Source organism: Mastigoproctus giganteus, chromosome 6 (genome assembly GCF_048544385.1).
Source record: "Mastigoproctus giganteus isolate SK-2022 chromosome 6, ASM4854438v1, whole genome shotgun sequence".
Taxonomy (NCBI): domain Eukaryota; kingdom Metazoa; phylum Arthropoda; class Arachnida; order Uropygi; family Thelyphonidae; genus Mastigoproctus; species Mastigoproctus giganteus.
The window spans coordinates 98,325,254-98,342,642 of record NC_143580.1 but is presented as its reverse complement, the minus strand read 5'-3'; the positions used below and the strand labels follow the sequence as shown (position 1 = coordinate 98,342,642).

The 17,389-nt window shown below is 37.4% G+C and overlaps 1 protein-coding gene across 2 annotated transcripts in view; it reads left to right on the top strand.

The window, feature by feature from the left end:
- Positions 1-17,389, top strand: part of LOC150084471 (uncharacterized) — a 1,198,120-nt gene that overhangs the window by 1,074,325 nt on the left and 106,406 nt on the right. For both annotated transcript variants that reach the window (XM_090376097.1, XM_090376096.1), the window contains one exon: positions 13,311-13,520. In XM_090376097.1, coding sequence (XP_090232223.1) covers positions 13,311-13,520 — 210 coding nt within the window. The remainder of the gene's footprint in view (positions 1-13,310; positions 13,521-17,389) is intronic.

Below are 17,389 nucleotides of genomic sequence, written 5' to 3'. Positions count from 1 at the left end.
TGCTGCTGCTGCTCCTTCCCACCTGGCTACGGAGGCGCCTCACTGGTTAAAAAAGCGTTGCAGGGTCATTTAGACAAGATTACAGTAATTAGCATTAGTAGAGGCATTTGATGCAAGAAAGCAAGCTTATGCAGCAACAGCCAAAAAAAAAAAAAAAAAAAAACCACTTCCACTTCACCCCTCTGTTCGTTCGAAATACCATTCCAGCTGAGCCTTAAACTTAAATTTATTTAGGCTATCAACTTCCACGGCAGGGGATGGAAGTCTGTTCCACCAACCAACCACCCGCTGGCTAAAGGCAAATTTCTGCACATCTATCCTACATCTGTCTTTCCTCAATTTGAATTTATGCCCTCTCACGTGATTATTCTGAACAAGAGGAAGAAACCCATCACCATTGAGCATGCTCAAACCATTCAAGGCTTTATACACCTCTATCAGATCACCTCGCTGGTGCCTAGTCTCCAGACACTGTAATTTGCAAAACGTAAGCCTTCCTTCGTAAGAGCACCCCTTTGTTCCATTCACTAATCTTGTTGCCCTTCTCTGTACTCGTTCCAGCAGCTCTACATCCTTCTTGAAATGAGGCCTCCAGACCTGTATATAGTACTCTAGGTGTGGCCTGACCATTGCCTTATACAAGGGAATAATCACTTCCTTATCCCTGCTAGAAAAATTCCTGTATATCATTGACAATACACCATGAGCTACCCTTGCCGCCCGTCTGCACTGCTCAGAGATCTTCATACCTGCCTGCACAACCACCCCCCAGGTCCCTTTCATTCTCTACCACTGTCAGTGTAGTACCACAGAGTTGATATGTTGCTCTGGGGTTGCTGTTTCCCATGTGTAGAACTTTACATTTGTCAATGTTAAACTTCATTTGCCACCTCTCAGCCCATCTGCTCAACCTTTCCAGATCCTGTTGCAGCAGCATAGCATCAGTAGTGTCCTTAACAACCCTGCCAACCTTCGTATCATCTGCAAACTTGGACATTAAGCTTGATATACCATCATCAATATCATTTATAAATACAGAAAACAATAATGGACCCAACACTGAGGGACTGTACTAATAACATGAGCAGTTATTAGTCCACGATGAGCAGTGTCCATTGATTACCACTCACTGTCTTCTCTCCCTCAATCACCCCTTTATCCATAGCAGCAATTTGCCTCGAATGCCACACTGCTCCAATTTGTGCAGCAGTCTTCCATGTGCAACAGTATCAAAAGCCTTTCTAAGATCCAAGTATATAATATCAAAGTTATTCCCTGCATCCAGTTCTTTTGTGATTGCATCATAGTATCCAATCAAATTGGTCAGGCAAGACTTCCCCTTAACAAAACCATGCTGTGTCCGAGCTATAACTGAAACCTTGTATAAATGATCCTGCAGTGCTTCTTTAACCAGTGTCTCCATTAATTTTCCTGGAACAGAACTTAAACTCACAGGTCTATAATTACTTGTGTCAGCCTTTGATCCTCCTTTGTGAATTGGGGGGTCACATTTGCACATCTCCAGTCTGTGGGTACTTCCCTTGAGTCCAAGGAAGCTCTCATAATTATGGCTAAGGGTTTGCTAACTTCCTTTGCTGCCTCCTTTAATATAACTGTATAGATCCCATCCACCCCAGGTTCCTTTCTTGTGTTTATCTTCAACAATTTCTCCTCCACTTTTCTCTCAGTTATTACAAGATTCTCTAGCTTACTGCCGGAGTTGAATACACCTCTGGCATTCCCCTCGCTGAATAACTCCTCATTTGTGAATGTCGATGCAAAATATTCATTTAGTTTGTTAGCTACCTGAGCAGGATCATCAACAGTTGACCAATCTGTTTCATCCCCTTCCTTCTAGAGTTTACATAAGTAAAGAACTCTTTGCTGTTTTTCTTTGCATCCCTTGCCAAAGATTTCTCGTAATCTGCCTTTGCCTGCCTAACCTCCTTTGTAACTTGGTTACAGACCAACTTGTATCTATCATAGGCTTCTGTGTCACATGTTAATTTATAGGTATCCCATGCATTTTTCTTCTCTGTCATATGTCTCATTAGTTCATCTGACATCCATTTAGGCCTAAACCTTGAACAATATTTCTTAGTTGGTATGTAAAGCCTAGTAGTAGTTTCCAAGATAAGTTCTTTGAATGCTTCCCATTTTGAATTTGCTGTTGGTAACATCATCAGTTGGTCCCACTGTATAGAATTTAAATACTGTCTCAGTCCATCGTAGTCGCCTTTATGAAAGCAATAACCCTTCCCTTTACCCCTAATGGTAGTTACCTCTTTCAGTAAATCCCACTTCAGCACACTGTGATCACTGCCACCTAGTGGTTCATTTATCTGCAGATTCTTAATGCATGAAGAATCACTACTGATAATCAAATCAAGAGTATTCCTCCCTCTAGTTGCCTCCCGAACATGCTGATGTAGAAAACAATCATCCAATAAATCCCCAAAAGCCCTGCTAGTGTGTGAGTGACCAGTCCCCAAATTCCAGTCAATATCTGGGAAATTAAAATCTCCCATTATAAGACTCTCTGATTTACTGGCCCACTCTATTTCCCTGTACAGTTTCTAATTATACTCATCAGAGTCATTAGGCCTATAGCACACTCCTACTCTCAATTTTGATCGCCCAGTGCTTATGTCACACCAAACTGGCTCGTGACTGTACTGTCCAGCGATGTCGACTGGCTTCACTTCGTTGGTTTTTATGTGTTTCTTAACTAATAGCATAACCCCTCCCCCTTCCTATCCTGTCTATCCTTTCTGTAGACGTTGTACTCCCCAAATTGCAGTTCTGCATCCCTTATATCTGTGTGACACCACATCTCTGAAATCCAAACAGTATCTGCCTTTGATGTTTTGAGCAATACCTCCAATTCATCAAATTTATTTACTAAACTCCTAGTATCGGTGTACACGCAAGTATACATGCACCTGATTCAATTCTTAGCTACCCTAACATAACCCATGTGTTTACTTGTACCGCAATGACTCCCAGCAGTCTCTGAAATATCCTGCATCTTGTTTTTCAGGCTTCTGCTCATTCCAGTAGCAGCAGTGCAAGAATCTCTTTCACCTCTGCCAGTGGCTACTGTTAATCTATTAGTCTTTGTCTCCCACCAAGCTAGCAGTTTTCTGACCCACCTAACACTGCCTCAATAGCATCAGCAAATATTCTTGCACGCTTTTTATTTAAGTGTATCCCATCCCTGTAGAAGCAGTCTCTCCTGTTAACAAGTACAGTCCAGGCTGGAAAAAATTCTACCCCTTGAGCCTTGCACACTCTTTCCAGGGCCGAATTGATCGACAAGGCTCTCATCATATACTCCCTCCTATCGTGTCTGGGCAGAATTGCAGACACTTTCAAATTCAACCCTAATTCACGGCTTTTTTTCAACAGTGACCTGTACTTGTTAAGTAATTCTGCCTTTCTCCTACTCTTGATGTCATTGCCAACGTGTACAACTATATCACCTTTTGTGCCCTTAAAAGATGATATCCGCCCTACGTCATCAACCTTTGCCCCTGGCTGACATATCCTGGTCCTGTTTCATCTATCCTTTTTACAAAGCATGTTCCCCGTTTCCCTGACAATAGTCACCAACAATTACTATTTCCTGTGGACCGACACATTCTGCCTTGGGGGTTGCCGCTGTGTTGTGTGATGACCAAGTGCAAGCTCTGGCGTTGATCTGAGCAGCTGAGAGCTTGATGGGCCCCTCAGTTTAGTTCCTTTGAGGGCATCCACCCTGTCCTTCAAGCTCTCGTATAGGCCCATAACAGCGCTGAGTTGTTGCCCGATTTCGATACACTCCTTGCATCGCGCACACACAAAGACATCCACCATGGCAATGTCATGTCCCGTACCTGAATGCTCCACAAACATCATGCAAGCAGTGCATTTTCAAAGGCTGTGATTCAGAAGGCAACTGCCCCCGTCAGTTCTCCTCTGAGCCACAGTACTTCCATTAGCTTGAGCCTTTTGAATTTAGAATAATTCAGACACAGCATGGGTTTGTTAGGGGGAGGTCTTGTCTGACCAATCAAATTGGTCAGACAAGAACAAAATGTGGTCAAAAACGAACTGGATGCAAAATGTAATTTTGATATCATATACTGGGATTTCAGGAAAGCTTTTATACATGTTGCACATGGAAGACTGCTGTACAGATTGGGGTGGTATGCCATTAAGAGCAAATTGCTACAGTGGATAAAGGGATGGTTGAGTGAGAGATGGCAGTGAGGGTAATAAATGGACTAATGTTATTAGGGGAGTCCCCAGGGTTCTGTACTGCACCCATTGTTGTTTTGTGTATTTATCGATGAAGGTATATCAGGCTAAATGTCCAAGTTTGCAGATGATACAAAGGTTGGCAGGGTTGTTAATGACAGTAAAGACAGTATGCTATTCCAACCGGATCTAGAAAAGTTAGGCAGATGGACTGAGAAGTGGAAACTGAAGTTTAACATTGACAAATGCAAAATACTGCATATGAGTAGCAGTAACCCAAGAGAAATGTACCAACTGTGTGGTACTACACTTACGGAAGTGGAGAAAGACCTGGGAGTAATTTCGCAGTCAGGTACGAAGTTCTCTGAGCACTGTAGATGGGCTTCATCTGTAGTCAGATGATGTCAATGATATATAGGAATTTTGCTAGCAGGGATAAGGAGGTGATTATTCCCTTGTATAAGACAATGGTCAAGCCACACCTTGAGTACTGCATACAGGTCTGGAATCCTCATTTTAGGAAGTATATAGAATTGCTAGAACAAGTACAGATTAGGGCAACAAGATTGGTGAAAGTAACAACGGAGTGTTCTTTCAAAGAAAGGCTTAAGTTCTGCATATTGCAGCATTTGGCATCTAGGCACCTGCGAAATGATCTGATTGAGGTGTATAAGGCCTTCAGTGGTTTGAGCAGGCTGATGGCATGCTTCTGCTTGCTCAGATTAAGAATCTGAGGCAGCATAGATTCAAATTGAGGAAAGACAGTTGTAGAATAGATGTGCAGAAGTTTGCCTGTAGCCAGCAGGTAGTTGATTGTTGGAACAGACTTCCATCTGTTGTTGTGGAAGTTCATAGCTTAAATAAATTTAAGGTTGAACGAGACAAACATTTGGAGTGACTGGATCAGTGAAATGGCTTGTTGTTGGTGTGTGTTTGTTTTTTTTTTTTCAGTTCCTACTATTAGTTCACACTTTCCCTATATATATTTATATATCTTGTTCAAATTTTCAATCGTTAATAAAATAGATTTTATTCATCCACTCAAGTTCAAATAAATTTTTTTAAACTTGTAGTGGATGACACTTGATGTTAATACAGTTTTTTCAAATATTAATTCATTAATTAAATTTAATTAATTAATTTTAGTTTTATATGGGAGAAAAAAATTTCTCTTATATAAGATATTTAGCAGGATATAAATTTAGGAATAAATACCGTCAGTGGCGAAGCGTGTAGATCCCTGGAAAAAAAATTTCTTTTTCAGATTCTTTTTTCATTCTGGGTTCTAGTCTGAGTCAAGGAGGGAACAAAATGGAAAATGAAACATGTGAATAAAAATAATAGTCCAACACCATATATAGAAAGGAAAATGGAAAATTGCAAGGAAATTTGCTTTCTATTTTGCCACTTAATATTGTGATTCTGTCATATGTATATACATATTTATATTAATTGTAATTATTTAATAAAAAGTAACTAAAATAAAATTTTTCATTGTTGACCTAAGTAGGAATTGACTTTAAAAAATTTTTTTTTATATTACGTTTTTTTTTTTTTTTTTTGGCTGATGCTGATATAAGCTTGCTTTCTTGCATCATACACCTGAACTAATGCTAAATCCAGTATGTGTCAGAGGGAGGTAGCATGACAGAAAAAGATCTCTTATTAAAGAGAGGCCAGTTGTAAATGTGGTGAAAGCTTGGAAGGCATCTGAATTGTTGTCAAAGACATGGACAGGTGGAAAGGAAGGAAGAATAAGTTCTGTAAGTAGCCTGTTTCTGAGATCCAGGTAGAAGCAGTAGGAGTACATTAGATGTCTCCAGTCCTTTTTGCCAGAGAGACAAGTCATGACCTGGGAGAGTTCAAAGCTATAAAGCTTAGCCTTAATTGAACCATGGCCAGTTAAAAGATGGGCAGTCTTCAAGTTGGGTTGAAGCAATTTAAGTCTAGGTTCTGTCTAGTTGTGTTAACATTCCATATATCAGGAAGGAATTGGTGTGTGATCTGCCCTTTCATGCTGTTATACCACCTTACTTACCATAGATCCTTAGAGCACTCCAAATTCTTCACTTCTCAGTTTTTTGGATCTGTATTTGTGATACAGTCGGTCCTCGTATAGCACGTGTTTGCATCACACGAATTCGATCATGCACGATTTATAAATAGGGGAACGTTATCTTATATAACACGAACCGAATTTGCTTATACACGATTCGCCTTTGTGTTTACAAGAAATGGCAGTCGAACGGGGAATCACCCCAACTGAACGCAACACGATAGCAATGAAGAAGAGTCTGAAAATGTATTTATGTGTTTTATATCAGTGAAGGGGAAACACATTTCACCATAATAACGTAAAAACCAACACAATTCCAGCTATCGGTATAATCGCAAATGCAATTAGATGGAGTTTACTACCAGTTTATAACAGATTCCACTAGCAGAAACGCAACTGGAAATTGTTTTTATTGTTTTATGGTAGTAACCTCCAGAAATGTGCTTTAGTAAAATGTGAGGTGTTAATTAATAGTGTATCTCGGCCTTTACGGTGTTATTTATTCAGTTGCTACACGCACGCAGCTTTGTTTATGTGTATCAAGCGTGCCACCTCGTTTTGTAATTGTGCTTTATTCCCTAAAAATTAGTAAAATACTTAAAAGGTGTGAAAAGGAAGCGTCCTGGCTAAGACACTGCAGATTCAGAGAGAAAAAAAAAGCAATATCGATAAACAGAGGCGGACTAGGTCAAAAATTCTTACCCGGGAAAATTTATAGTGGCCTCATACTACGGTTTATGGCCAAAATCACACCGGCCTCCGGCCCACCGTGGTTTCCCCCGTAAGGCTTATGGCCAGTCCTCTTCTGTCGATAGAGAAAAAATACGAAATTGTGAAACGCTTTGAGCAAAATTAAAGACCATGTGATATTGCACGTGCTACAAACCTAAATGAGGCAACGCCGAGAATTACAAAGAATGCAGCAAAAATAAAAACAACTTTCATAGCAGGAACAACTCAAAGTGTAATTAAAATCCATTAGATTAAGACACAAAAAATTGGAAAAGATGGAACGGCTGTCATCTGTTTGGATAGAAAATCAAACAAAAAGCAAGTTTGCTTACGATAGAAGCAAAAGCATTAGCAATATTTTATTACGACTTACGTATTATAATTTATACTTACGTATTATAAAATTCGTAAGTATTTTATTACGACTATTTTATTTAATATAATAAATTTTTACGAATAAAATACGTATTTTATTCGTAAAAAATACTTTTTTAGTATTAAAAAATACTTTTATGATATAATATTATTTTTATTACGTATTTTAATCGTTATAAAATACTTACGTATTTTATAACGATTAAAATTACCCGATTATTTATTGTGTTTGGTAATGTTTTGGTTCCGAATGTGTGTTCAATCTTGGGTGGTCGGCACCTAACCCTACTTTTCCCATAGGGCCTGTTGTTTATATTGCACGATTTTGCATTGCACGAGGGTTTCTAGGAACGCAACTATCGTGCTATACGAGGACAGACTGTAGTTTGAATATTGTGGAATTTCATTGGTCAGTTCTTAATTTCATGAACAAGGTCATGACAAGCTGCAAAGAGGCTGAGATGAAGTTGACCAGTGAAGACTTGATGGGCCACAATGCATGTGGGTTCCGTATGACCTGGCCCTGTAGTAACATCTGGCATTGAACCTGATCCAAGTGTACCCAAAACTTCAGAATGCTGCTTCTGTAGTACATAGGGATGGTTCCACACAAGGCTTTATATGGTACCATAAGAAAACAGCATTCTAGAGGAGATGAATCATATGGCCCATATGGTCCAGTTATGTTGGGTGACCCAGGAGAGTTGAATGGCAAAACCATTTATTTTTCCTGTAAAAAGCAGGTTCTGTTACTTGAAGGACTATTTGTCATTGCAAATGATTCCCAGACACCACCCTTTTGTTTTTAATTGTATTTTTGATGAGCCATAGTAGGTGGCCTGTTGACTGATAGCGAACCCTTGTTAATTGGGTGCTTGGTTTCTGTGTCGAGATAGTAAGTTTGTGGAGTGGAAACCATCGGTGCAGGACAATAAGAATTTTATGGGCACGAGTTTCGAATGCTGATCTAGTAGGCCCTTGGTTACAATCACAAGATTCTCTGCATAGGCAAAGAGAGCAGTGGCTAACGGTGGTGAGAAGCTGGAGGTTTATCTGATTTGAGAAGTAGCTGGTGCAGTAGTTGAATATCTCCCTGGAGCACTCAGCTTTTGTTTTAACCATATTCAACTTTTGTCCGAAATCCTTACTAACTCTGCATAATCGATTAAGATTTTACCATAATTCTTCGGGATCATGGCTTATGATCACAATGTCATCTGCAAATCGTAAATGGTTTGATACTCTCCATTCACATTGACTCCTTTCTGCGACCAGTTTAATCTTCTGAAAGCTTCTTCAAGGGCAACAGTAAATAACTTCACAGATATTGTCTCTCCTTGGGGCATTTCGTAGGGTCGTGGTTCGTTCCCGTTGGGAAGAGGAGTTTTGTCTGTGGAATGCGGGTGTCCCCACAGGGCAATCTTCGAGCCTTATATATGGAATATGGGTTTGGATGAGTTTTTGGAGCACGCTATGGGTGACACTTGTGCCATCTCCTATGCAGTCTACATAGTCTTAATTGTTGCAGGTGATTCTCAAAAAACAATTGAAGAAAAGGCTAGTTCTATGCTTTAGGATCTCTTAATTTGGTCAAATTTACATGAGCTACAGATTTCCAAAGAAAAAATCATGGTTATGCTTTTAAAGGGTAAGCTTAGTTTGACTAGGCCACCACTGTGGAGGGCATCTCCCTGCGGTATGCAGTGTGTGTCAGGTATTTGGGTTTGTACCTGGAAGAACATTTCTTTTTGACACAACATGTCAAATATTTGAAACAGAAAATTAAATTATCATATGCCAAGCTTTGGAGAGTTACTAGAGTGAAATGGGGAATTAAGGGCCGGCCTTAAAATTTATTATTTGAAAATGTTTTTGTCCCCATAATCACTTATGCCTCCAGAGCTTAGTTTATGAAGGTTGGAAATTCAATAATAAAGATGCATCTTTTTTCGGCCCAGAGATTTGCCCTTCTGGGTATTACCCGTGCTTGTTGCACCGTATCTATGGATGCTCTTCAGATTTTGTCTGGAAAATTGCCTGCCGACCTGTTGGTCATTAGTGCTGGACTTATGTATTGCCTCAGGCGGGGTATCCCTGCAGAGATGTTGGGTGTTCGGTCCTGCCCAGAAGGTGGGAATGGCTAGTGTAGCAGTGGATTGCGACAGAGCAGAGAAGAATCTATGATGAGCTTTTAAGTATATTGCAAAATCATTGGAACACGGCTCTGAGAAAGGCAGAGAAAATTTTTTTTTATTCCTGCCCTCCATCTCTACAGTGAATTACAGGATTAGACCCTGGTTGCCGTTTAGTTTGTATTCCTGTTTCCTGCTGACGGGGCACAGCCTAATGTCTAAGCTAAATTAATTCAGCTTGGTCCCTTCTCGGTTTTGTTTTTGCGGGGAGATGGAGACTGGCATTCATTTAGTGCTTCACTGTTCATATTATGTTGTTTTGCGAAGTGAGCTTGAGAAAGGGATCTGTATGCTAGATAGAGATCATTTACGCATTTTTTTGTAAATTGTTATAATTTTAAGCTTTTTTGTTGTTAAGTGCAAAATGTTTTTAAGAGAAGATTCCTGGACCAAGTAGAGCATGGTATTCGTGTATGAGGTTCAGAACGGAAATCAGTGGCACTTTTTGTACTGATGCACTTGTTTTTGTTTTATATATGTTGAGATCGCTCAAACAAATTTTTAAATAGATTGACAGATGATTAATTGAAATTCATATTGTGAATATTGTTTAATACTTTGTGGAAATTTTAAATTTTGTAATTGTTTTTTAGTGCATATGGGCTAATTGCCCTGGAGGCACAATAAATTAAATATGTAATAATATGTAAATATGTAATTTCCAAATTGTCTTTTTCAATCCACCCATCTCTTTTTTCTAAATCACTTTGAACATATGTATCAACTGCATAGCATCTGTTCACACGATCTCTGAACTTATCAAACTGTCTTTTCTTCTTTGTTTATTTATTCTTTGGATCTGCCTTTCATTTTTCCTGTAAGTCATAATCTACAGAAATCAAGTCCAACGTTAAGTACCTTCTATGATTTCGTACATGGTATGGATCGCTATAGGTTTTAATAACCTTTCATATTTGGTACTACCATAAAAACAATAAATAAATATAAATAAAAAATTGTTGTATTCAAGAATTTTTATTTACCAATATCGTGAGAAATGTATTATTTGTGTCTCAATCCTAATATTTATCTCTGCTGACATCAGTTTAATCCAAGCTTTGATCCTCGGAGAAAGTCAACCCTAGGTTCTCATGATCCCTTGTAGCCCTTATCACTTTATAAATGACTAGATGGACATTCTTCAACAGTTGCCATCACTTTTTCTACACTAGGTGTTATCTGGAAGTCTTCTTTGCAACAGGATTTCTTCAGTGATGTAGATATTACCTTAAAATTGAGCGAGTAGTGGGACACTAATTAGTCAGTTGATTGCTTAGATGCCCATTTAAGCAGCCAGTGAGTGCACCAGTGGACGTGGTTGTAACTTTTGGTTGCTTAGATGGGCATCTGAGCAACCAAAAGTTACAACCACGATCCACTGGTGCAACGTAAGAAAACCACATTGCACCAGTGTATTTCCCCTGGGGCAGTGTCAATCCCCACAAAAGCCAAATCACTGCTCTTCTCTTCCCTTCACACACATTTAGAACCATCATCATTTACCAGCTTAATCTGCACTGATGCACAGAAATATTGCCAAATAGTGTCACGATTCCTTAGTTTGTTACACAGAAATATATTGAAGCCTTACCTGATCACTTCCCTTATAGTTATAAAAGTAGCATCATGTGAAAGTCTAGCATGTATATTATATGAACTTTTCAGCATATACTTGAAGTATAAAAACTGAGACGGTTTAAAATGTGTTACTAATCAAAATATTATAATAAAAAATAAAGAAAAGCTCATTAAAGATTGAGACAATCTAGCTGAGTGGTCATCCACAAGGGTGCAGAGGCACGTGTGGTTCAATTCTGTGTGACTGCTAAATACAGTTAATGTTTGTATTCATTTTCAAAGTAATTAATGTAAACTCTTCTGACTTGGTGGTCGTGCTAGAGAATAAACATGAACATTTCTTCATTGTGGATATCCAAGAATATTACCGTATTTCCCCATGTATAAGATGCACCTTTTTTCGAAAAATTTGCGGTCTAAAAACTGGGTGTATCTTATACATTGGTTATAGATTTTTTTTAACTTGCATTTCCCGCTTTTTCACGCTTGTTGTCTTTGTGCTCATTGTTTCGCACTTGTTACCGGTATATAAGGTTACATTCTGCCCAGAAATGGCTCAGAAAAGATTTTCGAGATTTTAGAGAGTGAATTGAAGATATGGATTGAGGAGCAAAGGGCAATTGGAATTCCTGTGTCCACAAAGATGGTTCAGCATGAGGCAAGAAGAATTGCTGATGAAAAAGAAGTTACTGATTTCAAAGGAGGACACAATTGGATGCTTCAGGTTCATGAAACGGAATGGACTAAGCATGCGTACGCGCACCAGACTTGCCCAAAAGATGCCTGAAAGCTATGAGCAGGTCCTTGAATTTCATCATTTTGTCATTCAGTGTCGGAAGACACATCAGTTTGAGTTGGGACAGATTGCAAATATGGACAAAGTCCCCCTTCAGTTTGATTTCCCAAGTAACATAACTGTTGATAAGAAGGGGGTGAAAACTGTAACTGTGAAGACAAGTGGACATGAAAAGAGCCATTATACAGTTGTTCTAGCTTGTTGTACCGATGGAACCAAGCTGCCTTCTATGCTGATTTTCAAACGCAAAACAATGCCAAAAGAAGACATTCCTCGAGGAGTGATTGTCCACATTCATGACAAGGGTTGGATGGATCAGGATTGGATGAAGTTCTGGTTTGAAAAAGTTTGGAGCAGGAGACCAGGTGGGCTCTTACGCAAACCTGCCCTATTGGTGTTTGATCAGTTCAGGGCACACAACAAAAAATACAAAGAAGATTGCTGCAGAGCAGCAAAAAACAAAACTTGCCGTCATACCTGGAGGCTTGGCATCCCAGCTCCAACCACTTGATGTCAGCATTAACCAACCCTTCAAAGCTGCCATGAGAGACGAATGGAACCAGTGGATGAAGTCTTCTGGGGACAATTTGACACCAGCAGGAAGAGTGAAGAAACCAACTATAGGAGAAGTTTGTACCTGGGTGAAAAGATGCTGGGATAATATAAAGATTGAGATCGTTGTCAAGTCATTTAAGAAGTGTGGCATTTCAAATGCCATAGATGGAACTGAGGAAAGGGCAATATATGAAGACAGTGATTCATCATCAGACACAGATGAGGACAAGCTAACGGATAGGAGTTTTGATAGTGATGAGTTGTATGAATTTTATGATGAATAAAACTTGAGTTCAATAACTTTATGTAATACATTTTTTTTTTTCTTCAAATTTCGGGCTCCAAAATTAAGGTGCGTCTTATACATGGGGAAATACGGTAATACAAATTACTACAAATTTGCAACCAATCAGGACTTTTGGTGAAGATTCAGTAGCTTATTGTCAAATAATAAATAATTTCACTACAGGGTAAATGGGGTAGTTAATTTTGTGTTTTATATCAATTTTAGTAGATAACCTTGGGGGGGGAACTAGTTCAAAGTCTCAATTTAAAAAAAAAACATAAGTAGTTATAAATCATTATAAAATTCACCATATGAAATAGGCACTCAAAGTGACAGTCTCAGATTATAAATAAATAATAATATTTGATAGATTTTTTAATAAACTGTTCATGAATTTTTTTTGAAACACATACATAATTAGCATATGAAAAACCTAAACTGTACTGCATTTTCATTAAATACAATGCATTCAAAAGTAGCATATTGTTTGTTTATTTATAGCAAATGAGGAAGACTTTAATTGAACGTCGACAGAAACCATCTCTGCAGCAGCAACAAAAACGTCTTTTGGCGCAGCAGCAACAACAGCAGCTTACCATGCAGACTCAACAGCCTCTTGCAGATTCTCTAAATACAGTAGGTTCTACTCCATTTCCAGAAAACATGAACGAACTTTTAAACAATACCATTGCACCAAATGTAACACTTCAGGTAAGATCATTACAGTATAACAAAAAGCTCTGTGTAACAAAAATAAAATAAATTATGAATCCAGAGCACGCAGGCGTGTTTTATTATCATTACAGTATATAACAGGAATTGCCAAGTAGGCTAAATATAATTTTATTTTATATTTAATTTATTTTTTTTAAATTCTGTAAACATCAAAGCAAATTCTTTGGATTTTTAGCAAGAAAAAAAAGCAGTGGTTGTAAATCCCCTACAGATTGGTGATAAACTGAATGAATAATTTGTATGTGCATACACATATGAAGAGGTTTCGTTTTTAGGTACTTTTTTTCAATCAAGAAGATTGAAGGAAGATTGTGTTAAACGATTAGTAGACAATTTTTTTTTTTTTTTTTTTTTTTTCTAATTTGTTTTTCTTTCTAAATACTTCATCTGAAGATGAATCACCTACAGCTATTTCCTTCTAGCTGAGAAGGAAATAGGGGTAGGTGATTCCTGTATGAATTGCAAGTTCATTGCTTAACAAATGTGTTCTTTGCCCAGAACATATTCATAGGTAGATTTAATTGATAATCACAGATCAACTGACAATTCTTTCCTTTGTTCCCAGTGTAAGGAGTGTACTAATCTCAAATTAAAACAGTTTATTGCTAGGTGAATTTGATTCACTGAAGAAACAGGTGCTTGCTTTTTTCATCTTTCTTTCCCCTCAAAAAATTGACAAATTTCCCTCAATTTTCCATATAACTGGGAACTAATCAGAAACTCAAGTATCTAATGACATACCAGTTGATACACCAATGGTTCAGGCACCAAATCAGGATGATTTTGTATTGTTGGGAAATTCAATGGGGAAATGGTACCACATTTTGTATTAAGTGTTTTCTTAGAGGAAAAACAGATTACATTACAAACAAATTGTGATCACCTGTGAGGTGATCTGATTGAGGTGTGTAAAGCCTTGAATGGTTTGAGCATGCTCAATGCTGATGGGATTCTTCCTCTTGCTCTGAATAATCGCCTGAGAGGGCATAAATTCAAATTGAAGAAAGACAATTATAGGTTAGATGTGCAGAAGTTTGCTTTTAGCCAGTGGGTCGTTGATTGCTGGAACAAGCTTCCATCTGTTGCTAAAAGTTGATAGCTTAAATAGATTCAAGGCAGAAGGACAAACATGTGGACAAAAGACAAAAAAAATTGAGGCTTTTTTTTTTTTTTTTTTGGCTGATGCTATATAAGCTTGCTTTCTTACATCATGTGCCTTTACTAATGCTAATTGTTAAATTTGAAATGGGATAAAGATAGAAATATTATACATGTGTATTTAACACCATTATACTAATGGTGTTAAATACACATGAACTGATGATCTGTTAGATAGACCTGTGATGAAAAAACACTGCAAAATAAATCAAATGTTTTATGGTCTAACTCAAAACTGCATAACTTTTGGGGAAAATTTTTATTAGCATGTCTAGAAGGAGTGTAGCAGCAGTAATGGCAAATGATGCAAGAAAGTAATCTTATATAGCATCAGCCAAAAAAAAAAAAAAAGACATGTTCACCCATCCCTACTCTCAAAGAATTTGTCTAGTTCTCCCTTGAATTTTTTCAACCCCATCCACTTCCACAACAGCAGATGGAAGGCTGTTCCAATAATCAACCACCTGCTGGCTGAAGACAAACTTCCGCACATCTAACCTGCAACTATCCTTCCTCAACTTGAATTTATTCCACCTAATGTGTGTGTAGGAGGAAGAATACATTCATGTTCAGCTTACTCAGCTGTTTTCGGGCATTGGCAGCATGTCTGCACTGCTCAGAGAATTTGAGTCGGTGAAGAAACAAGTGCTTGCCCTAGAAACAAATGTAACTGAGAGCTCATCAGGGACTCTAGTATCTCCTGACCTGCCATGTGACGTACCCCCGATTTGGGACTCGGGGAAAGAATAGTCAAGCAAGGACTGCTCTGGTTGTAGGTGATCCAGTTTTATTGGGTGACTCTATTGTCAGGAAAATGGGTAAAATTTTGTGTAATAAAGATAGGTGGTCTAGTGCCAGGAGCAACAATTGATGTTACCTACAGATTCAGCTTTTAAGTGAGGTAAAGAGAGAATTATTAATCATGTTTTTTTTTAATGAAATCCCCAAACACGAGGTATTAGAACCTGTAATACTTAGTACCGTGCTTGGGTTGGAGGTTGCAAAGACAAAAGAAGATATTTGTTTGATTAGAATTGTTCTTCTGTAGACTGTAATTTTCAGAAAATACGTTGGTTGGGTGGAAGGAAGGAAGGTTGTTCCAGAAAACGGCAGTTGAATGAATAAACAAGGAAAATGAAAAGTTGGTTCTGTGAGTTTGAAGTTGGACAGTAAATGGATGTTGGCTGGTGGCAGGGCTGCATTTACCATAAGGTGCAAGCTGGGGGCCTCACTTTAAAACCTAACTCCTCACAAACAACTATATAAAAAGCAGTCTAGTTAAAGTTGCAAAATAAAATACTTATTTTTAAATATTAAATTTGTAATATAAAAACTAGAATCCCTTGAGGCCTCCATTTGAAATATTGTTTTATCGCATGGACTAACTGCTCGAAGTTAACCGTCGTTCGTATGCACGCGTAACGACTAAGAGTTTAGTTACCATTAGTATTTGGTTAGTATTTGTATAGCAGTATATGAGTACATATACCTAATTATATGATTAAAGTAGCTGTCGGAGTCGGTAAGAATATATTTTTTAATAAATTTATTATTGTTATTTTAACAAAACTAAGATATTTTGAGTTGTATGTGGTGAGTCTTACATTGATACTATTCAATGTAAGACTATTCAGAAAAATACTATTCTTTCTCTTTTTATATTTTTTAGCTTTTAACATAATTATTTTTAATATGAATTGGTTTCTTGATCTTTTCGTGTAATTTTTGTAGTGAGTACTAAATTCTTGAGTTTTTTGATCTATACTTATTTCTTTATAATTGTATGTAACAGTAATATAGTATGTAAAAGTAATTATATGTAACATATAAAGAAATAAATATAGATCTAAAGCTCAAGAATTTAGTACTCATTATAAAAATTATTTTTAATATTTTGGATTTAATAAATATTTATTTCACTTTTAATAGTATAACACACGTAACAATTCCAGGAAAGTTTGAATCCAGAGCTGATAAGAGAAAACAACTCAGAGAAAAGGCAAAACAGCTAAATAGTCAAAGGGGAGCAATTTTGGCTTTTTTATGTCCTTCTGAAAATGAAGAAAATGAAGAATTTCATAGAACTGAAGACGTACCTCAATTACTTGAAATGAAAGTGAAACATTGTTATCAATATCAGGAGATGAAAATGAAGAACATCAAAATAATGTGTACAATATAGAAGTAAAAGAAGTAAATGAAACAAAGCTACAGAATTTTGAAGAAAATTTTCAATAGGAGTCTGTACTTACCAGAAAGCAAGTTATCTCTTATCCTACTGATATAGCTGTGTGGTCAATTAGTATGAATGAAAATTTTATCGAGCATATTTTAATAAATACACCTCAGAATGTTGGTAAAATCAAAAATTTAAAAAAAGAATACACAGAACGCAATAGAATATATATCGGAAATGTAAATGAATCACATTTTTACTGTAAAAAGACGAATGATACAAAGGAGAAACGAGAGTGGCTAATTTTTTCAGAAACGAGCAAATCAATTTACTACTTTGTTTTCAAATTGTTTTCTAAGTTGAATAATAACTTAATGAAGGGTTTTAATAACTGGAGAAATATAACGCAAACCTTATGTGATCACGAGCGATCTACTGAGCACATACGAGTGATGTGCACATATTGCAAAAGAAAGTAAGTTCTTCAAATAGTCGTATTGATTCTGAATTG